Source organism: Podarcis muralis, chromosome 2 (assembly GCF_964188315.1).
Source record: "Podarcis muralis chromosome 2, rPodMur119.hap1.1, whole genome shotgun sequence".
In the NCBI taxonomy this organism is placed as follows: domain Eukaryota; kingdom Metazoa; phylum Chordata; class Lepidosauria; order Squamata; family Lacertidae; genus Podarcis; species Podarcis muralis.
The window spans coordinates 107,731,852-107,744,192 of NC_135656.1; the positions used below are offsets into that span (position 1 = coordinate 107,731,852).

General features: G+C 45.6%; 1 protein-coding gene across 2 annotated transcripts; it reads right to left on the reverse strand.

Moving 5' to 3' along the window:
* Positions 1-980: 980 nt before the first annotated feature.
* LOC114588401 (cholinesterase-like) lies at positions 981-10,561 on the reverse strand. 2 transcript variants are annotated; one of them, XM_077925160.1, is made up of 4 exons: positions 10,413-10,561; positions 7,065-8,541; positions 4,159-4,322; positions 981-2,488 (listed from the first exon to the last, which is right to left on the reverse strand). In XM_077925160.1, the coding sequence occupies exons 2-4, from the start codon at positions 8,531-8,533 to the stop codon at positions 2,421-2,423; spliced, it is 1,701 nt and encodes a 566-aa protein (XP_077781286.1). In that variant the 5' UTR covers positions 8,534-8,541; positions 10,413-10,561; the 3' UTR covers positions 981-2,420. The 2 variants fall into 2 exon arrangements, with proteins under 2 accessions (XP_077781286.1, XP_077781285.1); XM_077925159.1 differs by lacking the exon at positions 10,413-10,561 and adding an exon at positions 10,123-10,234.
* Between the last annotated feature and the right edge of the window lie 1,780 nt (positions 10,562-12,341).

Sequence of the window (12,341 nt, forward strand, 5' to 3'; positions counted from 1 at the left end):
CTCCGTTGAAAACTGCTTCTCCGTGCGAACCAGGAAGTGACCTCTCCAGACAACGGAACAACTCTTCTTTTCTTATCTCTGCGGCTGCTATCTCCTGAGTAATGCAGACACCATTAAGCAATTGGATGTGCATGTGTACTCCATCTGTTTCCCTCCCACCCACCCACTTATGTGCACAGTCCCGGGGGCTGACAACCCATGCTACACCACTGGTTAAGACAAAGGAAGCTGAATCTTCAAAGTCTATGCCTATACCTACCCCTGGTTTTCCCCTACTGCAAAATGCTTCCTTTCCATCAAGCTGCAGTGGTGACCCCTACTTGGAGGCTGCTCTTTAGCCATGAGATACGGCCATCCCAGAAGCAGACAGGCAGCCATTATTCACCCTTTTATTTATTTCAGAATATTTGTAAGCTGCTGTCTACACTTTCTGGTGGTGGCTCTCTGAGGTTTCAGGCAAGGAGCCTTTCCCAGCCCTGTCTGTAGATGCTGGACGTTGAGATTGGGACCTTCTACATGCAAGGCAGATGTTCCACCACTGAGCTATGGCTCTTCCCGTAGAATCTTAGCAGTGTATTACAAAAATAAAAATGCATTATTATTATTATTATTATTATTACTACTACTACTACTACTGCAAGTCTGCTCAGACATATAGTTTAGATACCTACATTGTTTTTTTAAGTTTTGCGGAGGCTAATGTGTGTTTTAATGACCCCCCTTTTAATGATAGCCCTGTGGATTTGGGCTGTGTTTTCTCTACAGCAGTGATTCCCAAACTTGGGTCTCCAGCTGTTTTTCAACTACAGTTCCCACCATCCCTGCTCACCGGTTCTGCTAGCTAGGGATGGTGGGAGTTGTAGTCCAAAAACAGCTGGAGGCCCGAGTTTGGGAAACACTGACCTACAGTTTTATTATGTGCACCACTTAGAGAGCTCTTAGTGGTTTAGAAAATCTTTCTCAGTAAATAAACAAATAAGAACAGTGCCTCGAAGAGAATTTTTATTTACACATCACATGCGCCGAATGCAGTCTGTCAGCTAGAAGTACACAAAGGTTTAACCAGAGCAACCCATAATCTTTTATGTGACCTCAGTTTCATTTGAGGCACCTCGGAGAGGTTTGTTCTTGATGTAGGAGCGGAGCCTTGGAATGGCATTTGAGGAACTGTACTTCTGAGCCACCTCCAGCTCTCTGCAGTTCAATCATTTGGAAGCTGCATGTGTACCACACATGCCCTGACTTTGAAATAAACTCAAATTGTTCTGGCAAACTGAGCACCCTTCATAGACATCGGCGCAACTGAGCGTTCTGTTCTAGTGGTGGGTGAGAATAACTGGCTTCTGGGAGATTTCAGCAGTTGCCTCAGGAGCATTTGATAAGCATTCCCAGGACCAACGGAACTGTGGAAGGAGAACAGATCAAAAGGTAGGGAAAGAACAGGAGAGAAGATCCACCAACCACAAGGTGAGAACGCAACATGGGCAGAACTTGAATAACCGATACATTAATTAATCCGGACCAGAAATCTTCAGGAAAACAATGCTAACACTGACAAAATGGCTCTTGGCATCATCCATTCCCCCGTGATGTCTACATCAGCTTGCCTCTCATCCTGATTTCACAGAGATGTATGTTTCCCTGTCCCTGTTCTGGCCATGGGGACACCGTGAATGGCAATAATTCTGGGGCATGGAGAAACTCCTTGTGGAACTACCAATCTTATAAGTCATGTAGACCCCATGGATCTAAGTGGATCCAGCAAAATTAATCTGAGCCTTGAAAAGCACATAGAGATGAAAGAGGAAGTGAGAAAGAGTGTCATTCTTCCAACTTCCTCTTTCAGCTCTATGTACGTTCTGCAGATACCCAGAGATTCAAATTCCACCCAGATCACAGTGCTCAAGCTATGCAAGGAGGGAGGGACAGCACCGGGTGGGAGTTAGCTTCCTTCCCTGGTGTTACATAGTAACATAGTAACAATGAGAAATTAATTGTCCTTTAGCTCCAAGGCACAGCTCCTCAATATATGAGGCTTTGCAAAATTCAGGAAGTGAATTGAGGCTGCAAAATAACCTGTTGCTTGCAGAATAAAGCAAAAGTGATTGAAAATAAGCCACTATCATTCATAGCTGCTGGATATGTCATTTCCCCCTCATAATTAACATGTGGATGTTGCAGAGGAAAATGGGGTGGCATTCAAAAATGATGGTCCCAATGGCTTATCTTGTTCTAACCCGGCATTAAGTTCCATTTCTCATTCAGCATCATCTCACAATGAAGAGCAAACCGTTATATTTGCAAATGGGCACCAATCCTACAAAGTGAGGGCTTTGCTGAAGTGTTTCTAGGCAGGTCTTCACCCTCTCTGTTCCATTCGCACTTGATGTAAGCTATTTTTGCATTCCGCCTTTTTTTTGTTAAGTTCTGGTCTCATTCTTCATATCTTCCTCCAAAATGGATTCAGAAGAGTCTTCTTGGACTTTTTCTGCAAAATAAAAAAAGCAATTGGAAAAATGATGGTCCACAGAGAGCCAAACAACCCTTCATGCAAGAGACTGGGTACAACTCAACTTCCATTTTTAACTGAAATGCATCAACAATGGACAGCCAATCACTTTCAACCAAAAGTTTGGGGGGGTTCATTCCTTTCCTTCTGCTGCTCCCTCCTTACCCAAGTTTTGATAATTTTAAAAGGGGTATACCTAAGACGACAGGGACGCAGGTGGCGCTGTGGTCTAAACCACAGAGCCTAGGGCTTGCCAATCAGAAGGTTGGTGGTTCAAATCCCCGTGATGGGGTGAGCTCCCATTGTTGAGTCCCAGCTCCTGCCCACCTAGCAGTTCAAAAGCACGTCAAAGTGCAAGTAGATAAATAGGTACCGCTCCGGCGGGAAGCAAAACGGTGTTTCCATGCACTGCTCTGGTTTCACCAGAAGCAACTTAGTTGTGCTGGCCACATGACCCGGAAGCTGTCTGCGGACAAATGCCGGCTCCCTCGGCTTATAAAGCGGGTTGAGCACCGCAACGCCAGAGTTGTCCGCGACTGGACCTAATGGTCAGGGGTACCTTTACCTTTTTATACCTAAGACGGGAAGGTAAGCAGCATTTCCATGCGCTGCTCTGGTTCACCTGAAGCAGCTTAGTCATGCTGGCCACATGACCCAGAAGCTGTACACCGGCTCCCTCGGCCAATAAAGCAAAATGAGCTCCGCAACCCCAGAGTCGTCTGCAACTGGACCTAATGGTGAAGGGTCCCTTTACCTTTATCTTTACCTTTACCAAGATGGTTACATCCCGGTGGGGTAGAGCGAGAGGTCAGCAGGAAGGAGCCAGGGAGAAGCAGGAGGGAGTGGAGGAATGGATGGCAGTGAAAGGAAGTACAGGAAGCAGACATAAGCCAAGGTGACTAGGGAGAAGGGCTGCCATTGATACAAAAGAAGGCAATAACTCTAGGGAAGAGAGAAGAACTGGCAAGCCCTTCACCAAAGGAGCCATAAAAAGAGAGCTAGATGAAAGAAAAGGCCGAAGAGATGGACTAGGGATGGAGGAATATGTCAATTTCAGTTTCTCCTTTTTCCAATTCTAAGTTCATTTCTCCACATTCCCACACCAGTTTGCATTGCCCCCCTACACACAATAAAACACCAAAAACAAATTCCTCATGGAAATTCATCAACATTGTAATGCAGATTTCTCCTATTGTACGCAATTCTGCAATACAATTTGCCCCCAAAACAATGCAATTTTGTAAGTTATTTGCACTAATAGATGCACACTTCCCACTAATGGGAACAGCTGGATAACTGCATTACGAAATTCAAAGAAGTGCAAATTTTGAAACGTGGCTGTGTTTTGGTTCTCACATAGTTTCAAAAAAATGAGAATTGGGAAGGCTCACCATTCAATGTGAACTTTCTCCCCCATCTCTAGAGGCGAGAGAAACACTACCTTAGCAGGAAAGCTGATTCTGAGATAGACAGAGAGGGCAGAACCTGTGTGCTTTATTGTCCACTGGAAATATTGCCAAAAAATGCTACAAAGAGGAACTGGCATAGGACCCCACTGCAACAACAATATAAATGTGACAAGACCTAAGTCAGTACTAACTGTTGCTGAACTGAGCCCAAACTTCTTCAGCCAAAGGACCTGGACTTACTTGAGAGTGTTGAGTTGAATATATGGGCTGCCAGGAAATCACAGTGGTGGGCAGGAGACGGCTTCTTGATCTCAGGTGGCCCTGCGCTGATGTGGAAGAAGTTCTCCTCTGTGGCATTATAGAGCGGCCATTGCACCTCATTGGGCACGGACCCAGTGGGGTTCCTGTGGAGGAAACAAAAAAAAAACCACAGTCCAGATCCAAATCTTCTTTTTAAGCCAAAGGCCATTGTGACGTTAACATATGAGAGTGCTGGAGGTGAAATAGTTAAACAAGTTACCCAATCAGAACCCAGGGGGTGGAGTCAGAGGGACTATAAAACCAGCTCTGGGAAGGACGAAAGGGGAGTTCATTGGGAGTTGGATGGTTGGTTGGAGTGGGAGTGAATTGGGATGGAGTCTGTGGGTAGGTTGAGTTAGTGTAGCGAAATAAGCTGAGACAGGAACAGTTAGGAGATGGGAAGACAAGTAAATATCTGAGAAGCGGTTTAGTGAGGGAGGGCAGGTAGCAGAAGTTATAGGTCTGGATAGGCACCCTATGATTGTAATTGACCGATACCATTTATGAAACCACACGCTTCTTAAACTGCAATAAATAAACAGAAGTTTATGTTCCAGTTTAAACCTGACTGGACTCAGTATTGTACCGGGTAGGGCCTGGGTGGTGGCAGCGAGAAATCAAGTGGTGGCACAGGGATCAAAATCTTCTTTTTAAGCCAAAGGCCATCAATAGCACAAAACAAAGAGAGAGAAAATCACTCGTAGCATTATAAAAACAAAAATGGCTCATCTACACTGCAATAATAACCCTTGACCATTAGGTCCAGTCGTGACCGACTCTGGGGTTGCGGCGCTCATCTCACTTTATTGGCTGAGCTCACCCCGTCACGGGGATTCGAACCGCCGACCTTCTGATCGGCAAGTCCTAGGCTCTGTGGTTTAACCCACAGCGCCACCCGCATCCCACACTGCAATAATAGCAGACTACAAAATAAGTGAAACCCTATCATTTGTCATTTGACTCAATTCCTCAGGGCCCCGCTTTCATTGCTTGGAATTGTGCTGGCAGTCAACCATATGAGATTTGGCCCATTCCTTTTTATTAGATGGATTGGAGATAGGAGGCCAGCTATATCAAATATGATCCTGTGAGTCTAGCTTCCCAGTAGGTCCTCTTCTGCCCAATCCATTTTGTTCCCCAACCTCTGTGCTTTGGAATTCTGTCTCGGCAGCTATATTTTTATTTCTATCCCTTCTTTTCACCAGATCAGAACCCAATGTGGCTTACACAAATAAAAAAGCAGACACAGATAAAATACAATATCATATAAAATATAGTCGTTAAAAAGTAATTAAATTCTAATAGAATTAAAACAATACATAAGCAAATCAACTGGGTTACAGATAGTAAAAATCTATATGGAATACAAAGTGGTGCAATGTGAAATACACTGTAGCTGGTGGTTCACACTGACATTAGCCCTGCTCCACAGAAATTATTATTATTATTATTATTATTATTATTATTATTATTATTATTATTTGTACCCCGCCCATCTGGCTGGGTTTCCCCAGCCACTCTGGGCGGCTTCCACAGAAACCAAAAATACACTAAAATATCGCACATTAAAAACTTCCCTGAACAGGGCTGCCTTAAGATGTCTTCTGAATGTCAGGTAGTTGTTTATCGCTCTGATTGCCCTAATGTACCTGGAAAAGGAACACTATTCGTTTTTGCCAAGGTAAGTATTGCCCAACACTTTGATTATGTGCTTTTTGTCATATATGGCAGGAGAGAGCTCCTAGCATTCAGTCATGGGTAGAAGGTACATGTTCTTTGTGTATTAATCTCTGGCAACCGTTCCTGGAAATCTAAATCCAAAAAACGTTGCCTCACTAAATCCGAGGCTTTCTTTTCTCCTTCCATCAACCCAAAAATAAAATAAAATCAGATGGGAATCCTGCTATGGTAATCAACTTGTGGCCTGGAAATCACAGTCATATTTCAGCAGTGCCAAACGTGTCAGCCAAAATAGCTGACATTCCATCTTCAATCATCTTTTGCAAAGGTTAGTTGGTTATTTCAATTCACATCCCACCATAACCCTGAAATTGCCAGTGATAATAAAAATATGATATAACATGTTGTTGTTTTTTGAAGTATCAGTAGGGTTTTTAAAAAAAACAGATAAACAAATCAAAAGTGCATAACATCAGCCACATTAAAACATATCAAGACAAGCTATTATTAATAATAATAATAATTTTTGTACCTCACCCATCTGACTGGGTTGCCAGTCAGACTGAGCAGGAAAAAAACCCCTGTTTATTATTTTTTTTAATAGCATTTGCTTCTTCAGAAGGTCTCAAGACCCCAAGAGGGTGAAAGAAATTGTTTGGGAAGCTCCTTATACATAACTCGACCACTATGTCCCTGGAACTGAGCTAGGGGCTTTTTCCAATTAACAGGCAGTTTGCCAGTGAGAAGAAGAAAAAACACCAAAGGAAGATACATGTCTTTTGTTTAAGACAGGGACTGGGAACTGTCCAGCTGTCCAACTATTTGTTGACGGGAACTCCAGCTCCCATCAGCCCCAGCCAGCATGGCCAACGGTCAAGGATGTTAACAGTTGTAGTTTAGCAACATCTGAAGGGCCACAAGTTCTCCATCCCTGAGTTAGGCCTTTGAGCTTTTCTCTGAAACTGGCCCCTCTATACTGAAACTTGATGCGGCAGTGCCCTTTTCAAAGATACCGAGGAAAGGAATGAAAGACCTTGGGAGGTTCAGGCAGAACCTTGGGATGTAGAGTGCCCAGAGCAAGGACTATCAAACCATGTCTAGAACAACCAGGGTCAAGTTGATGGAATGAGTTTGGGGCTCTAGAACAAGAGCTATGAATGTCTTACCCGCTTCTAGCAAACTCCGCCCAATAGCGCATCATCTTGAGGCTCAAAGGGGCGTCAGCTTCCGTGTTCGTTTGGTTTGCCCTCTGTAGCGACGACAGAGTTCCAAACAGGTAAGGCACCTCAACTCCATGGGCTGCTCCCATCCACTCCTGCCAAATGGAGCCAGAGATGTGGTGGTTGAAGGAGTAGGTGTACACAAGGCTCCCACCTGCTGCCATCTTTTCAGCAGCTTCAGCCAATGGGCACAAAAAGTAATAATCTCTGCACAGTTGGACCATGGCCCCGTGGTACTTTTCTGGCCCATGGCCATCTTCAGCATACTTCAGCGCTACAGTCTTGGCAACATCTTCTTCCAAAGACATTTCGAACAATGCCATTGTTTCCTTCAAGAGCTGCTCCCAAGTTGACGCTCTGTCATCTTCTATGCGATCCGAAAGACCGCTTAGTGCAAAGACAGACCCATCCTCCCTGGTGATGCCTATGAGCAGTGGTTTTGCCTGAAGGAGCCCACTCTGCAGAAGTTTCCTTGGCTCATCCGGAAGGAAGTCCCCATCTGTGGTGGGGTAGAAGCGATGCATCAAAAGTTGGAACATTCCCCTATCCATTTCCTTCTCCTGCAGGCAGCGCAGCGCCACACTGTGATTCCGATCGTCGCAGCCCAGCCGCTGACTCGCTTGCAAGGAGCGCAACTTGCAATGCTCAGGATCCTTCCAAGCCCAGGGTGCATTGGGAGCTCCACTCTGCACCACAGCGCGGGCAAAAAGGGGTTGGCTTGCAGGTGAGAGGAGGTGAAACCCCACAGAGGCTGCTCCCGCACTGTGGCCAAAGAGGGTCAGCTGAAGAGGGTCCCCACCAAAGACAGCTGCATTCTCCTTCACCCACTTCAGAGCTAGCTGTTGGTCCCACAGCCCCATGTTTCCTGGGACCTCAGGCGGGAGGAACAGAAAGCCGAAGAACGCCAACCGATAATTCATGGAAACCACAATGACGTTCTCAGTAGCAGCCAGGAGTGCTCCGTTGTACAAGTCTAAGGAACTGGCACCAACCAGAAATCCCCCGCCGTGGATCCAGACAAGGACAGGAACCGGTGCAGAAGGCCGCGGGTGAGGCACCCAGACATTGAGAAAGAGACAGTCCTCTGAATGTGGCGCGTTGGCAACCCACATTTTGTTGAAAGGCCATTGAAAATCGGTCGTCTGGAAGCAAGCCTTTCCAAAGTCGGTGACCTCCAAGACATGGCTCCATGGCTGGTGGGGGAGGGGCTTTTGGAAGCGCAGCTTCCCCAGGGGGGGTTCAGCATAAGGGATACCGAGGTAGGAAGTGACGGAGGCCGAGCCAACCGGGACTCGCTTGCCTTTGATAGGGCCACTGCTGGTCACCACCACGGTGTCATCTTCAGAGGCAGAGCTGGAATTCAGGAGGGAGAGGGAGAGGAAGAGGCCCAAGGATGCCTGGAGGAGAGTAGGCATTGCAGAAGCTGAAAGAAAGGTGACCCAGGCACAGTTACACCTTAGCTCTGATCCAAAGCGACATACACCAGCCCCCCCCCCTTTTAAAATAAAAAGCATAGACCCCAGCATATCGACTGTATTGTGTGGGAGAAGGCAGGTGAAAACCCTTCTCTCCACCCAATCCCCTTCTGGATATCAGTGGATTATAGGTGCGTTAAAAAAAAAAACTTGGCATCAGAGGGACAGCTTCCATGTGAGTACTGGGAATTGCAGGTGGACTGTTGTTGCTATGTACTGAAGTTCTCACCCTGGGCCAGCAGGGGGATACTGTAGATAGTTTTCACTCAGGTCCACATGTGCAAATAAGGAATTGAAAGTGACTGGATAGTTACAGAAAGTTGTTACTGTTGCTTTGTAGTTGAGATCTATATAAGCAGGCTGGCTGAACCCTTCAGTTCAGTTCTGTTCTGGCCTGTGAATAAACAAGAGCCCTTTGAAGAATCGCTGTGTCGTCTGATATGTTCACCCACAACTTAACAGTGAGAAGAAGAACTTAACAGTTGGTCCTACTTGTGAGCTTCCCATAGGCTTCTGGTTGCTCACTGTGGGAACAGGATGCTGGACTAGATGGGCCATTGGCTTGATCCAACAGTATTTTTATTTGATGGGGAGGGAGGGAGGAAAGGAGCCATGACAGCGGGGTCAATGCACATCTCTACCTGGAGCCTACAAAAACCAACACTGATCCTGAAAGCATAGGAACATTTTAAATGTACAGCTGTACCTTGGAAATCGAACGGAATCCGTTCCGGAAGTCCATTCGACTTCCAAAACGTTCGAAAACCAAATTGCTGCTTCTGATTGGCTGCAGGAAGCTCCTGCAGCCAATTAAAAGCCACAGAAGCCCTGTCAGATGTTCTGCCTCCAAAAATAGTTTGCAAACCGGAACAGTCACTTTGCGATGTTCGGGAGCCGAAACGTTCAGGAACTACGTAAGCTGTTCTAAAACCAAGGTACAACTCTATCAGCAAGCAAACATTCCCAGAAGTCCAATAAGAGGGGTCATATATCTATTGTTTGGGAGGCATGTTGGGGGGTTGCTGCTATTGCTTCTGTTGCTGGTGGTGGTTTTTTGTATCATTATTTTAGATCTTGTGGTTTATGTGAAAATTGTTCAGTTTGGATGTGTATTTTTTGACTTTTTTATTTATTGTTTCTGACTACTTTTGTTCTGTATTTTTCTCGTGTTTCAAGCCACATGGAGCACGGTTTAAATTGTGGGAAAGTGGCATTCATATAAAATGATTTATGTACAGAGGTGCACCAAATTCATTTTTGTATGTCGACAACAACATTCACACACAAAAAGAACACACACGTGTCTTTGCGACAATGTTTTTGAGGGTACCAATTCTCACCTACCAATCTTCATACAGAAGGAATATTATTCCAGTAAAGATGAGCAGGTCTAGGGGGATGGCAAGGCCGGTTGTGTAATTCCTTGAGCTGGAATCTTCCAACATCTAACTTTCCACTAAAGCTGAAAGTGGGCAACTTAGTTTACTGACTTTGAACTCCTTAACAGAGATGTTGCAGTCGCCTCATACCTTGACTTTGTTCACCTCTTTCTCTTTTTTTTTCTTTTGAGGGAGCAAGTCCCAATCCGCAGACCCTCACACGCATATGTCCAAGACTTACAGCATGATACAGGGTTAACTTCCCAAATGTTAAACAACTGGAACAAAACGAAGCAAGAAGCTATGGTGCTAGAATGCAGGATTCCTGACTTCCTTTCTTGTGCCACGTTTACTGTCATCTCCCCCACTCCCAAGGCTTGTTCCCCACTTCTCATCCCACTCTTGGAGGCATCTAAACCTTCTGCGTCCTGAAGACTCACCTCCTTTATCCCCGGTGGGGTTTTCCTGCTCCTTGGTATCCTCTGTAGCTCAATCCAAAGGGGAAAGGTGGATACCGAGGCTTATAGGACACTTCCAGCTCTGGCAAATAACACCCAGTGAGAAGGCAGCTGCCAATATGTGTGTATGCAAAGGGCAGTGACCGCCAGGCTCTGCCTTCTCCAGGGGACGAGGCATCTTAGGTAAGAGTACACATCAGAGGGCACAGAGGGAGAGCTGTAGCATGCAACAACAACAAAATGGGTTTCATGGCTATGCAAAGTCTCTGGCCTTTTGGACATAAGGAAATGCAAGTTATTAAGTAGCGGGTTGACAAAGCAGACAACACAGAGATTTCTCCAAGTAGTTCTTTATAAGTAAGCTGGAACTGAACCGAACCGAACACAGCTCAGCCAGCCTGCTTTTATAGGCAGCCGGCTGTCAACATTGTAACAACAACAGCCCAGGGTTTCCCGCCTAAATGACGTGGACCTGAGTGAAAACTATATACACAATACTCCTGGTGGCCAGGGTGAGAACTTCAATACATAACACAAGTACAGTGGTACCTCTGGTTCATAGCTGTCAACTTACAGATTTGAAAATAAGGGACCAGCAGCCTCGAAAATAAGGGACCAGCAGCCAAAATAAGGGATTTTTCCAACACAGGTATGTTCAACTTCTGAGCCCCTCCAAGCCAAAGGCAGAAAGCCCAGTCAGCAGCCAAACAAAGCCTCAAGCGGTGGTTCCCACAGCGTAGCAACCCGACAAAGGGGATGCAGCACGGAAAACCACCGTCACCACTCCACTGGGAAGCGCTGAACAAAGGCGAGTCCTCAGGCAATGCAGCCGATTTGATCGGCACAAGGCATGCAAGCTCCACCCCCCAGTCGTTCTTAGACTCCTTATTGGGTGAGCAACGCAGCCAAGCAACACAGTTGGAGCCTCCCTCCTCCCTGGCCGGCAGGCAGGGAGGGAGAGGAGCTGCTTCCTTTGAAACCCAGGAAATTTAAGGGACATCATCAATAAGGGACAACAGCAGGACACAGCGCTGAGATAAGGGACTTTCCTGCCAAATAAGGGATGGTTGACAGCTATGCTCTGGTTACAGACGCTTCAGGTTACATACACTTCAGGTTACAGACTCCGCTAACCCATAAATATTACCTCAGGTTAAGAACTTTGCTTCAGGATGAGAACAGAAATCACACAGCGGTGGCGCAGCTGCAGGGGAAGGCCCCATTAGCTAAAGTGGTGCTTCAGGTTAAGAACAGTTTCAAGTTAAGAACGGACCTCCGGAACGAATTAAGTTCTTAACCCGAGGTACCACTGTCGGTAGCAATGGACTGGCACTGAAGAACATCAAAAGCCAGGTTGAGTTTGAATAGTGAGGGCAGGTGGATCTTTATTTATTGAGCATGCAATGTCCCCCAATGAGATGTCCTGTAGCAGGGCCATATCAAGGGGTCTTCCTGCCTGAGGTAAAGGACAAGATGGCTGAAGTGCTGGGGGTGTTTCCTGTGTCCCCCCAACCTGGTTGGTTGCAATCCTCCTTGAAGCACGTAAAACCCTCAGTGATACAATGGGCAATAGCTATTGGTCATAATAGAGATATGGAAACATGGGAACGATTGTGGAATATGGATATAAAATTTAGAGCATGCTATGATCCAAGAGAAAATTATATGAAAATGATATGTTGATGGTAAATTGGCAAAAACAAATGTATAAATCCAAATCAAATAAGTGTTGGAAATTTAAAGAGAAAGAAGGTTATTTTTATCATATGTGGTGGTCTTGTAGTGAGGTTAAGGGAAGTATTTTTTGACGTTTTTATTTATTGTTTCTGACTACTTTTGTTCTGTATTTTCCTCATGTTTCAAGCCACATGGAGCATGGTTTAAATTGTGGAAAGGTGGCATACATATAAA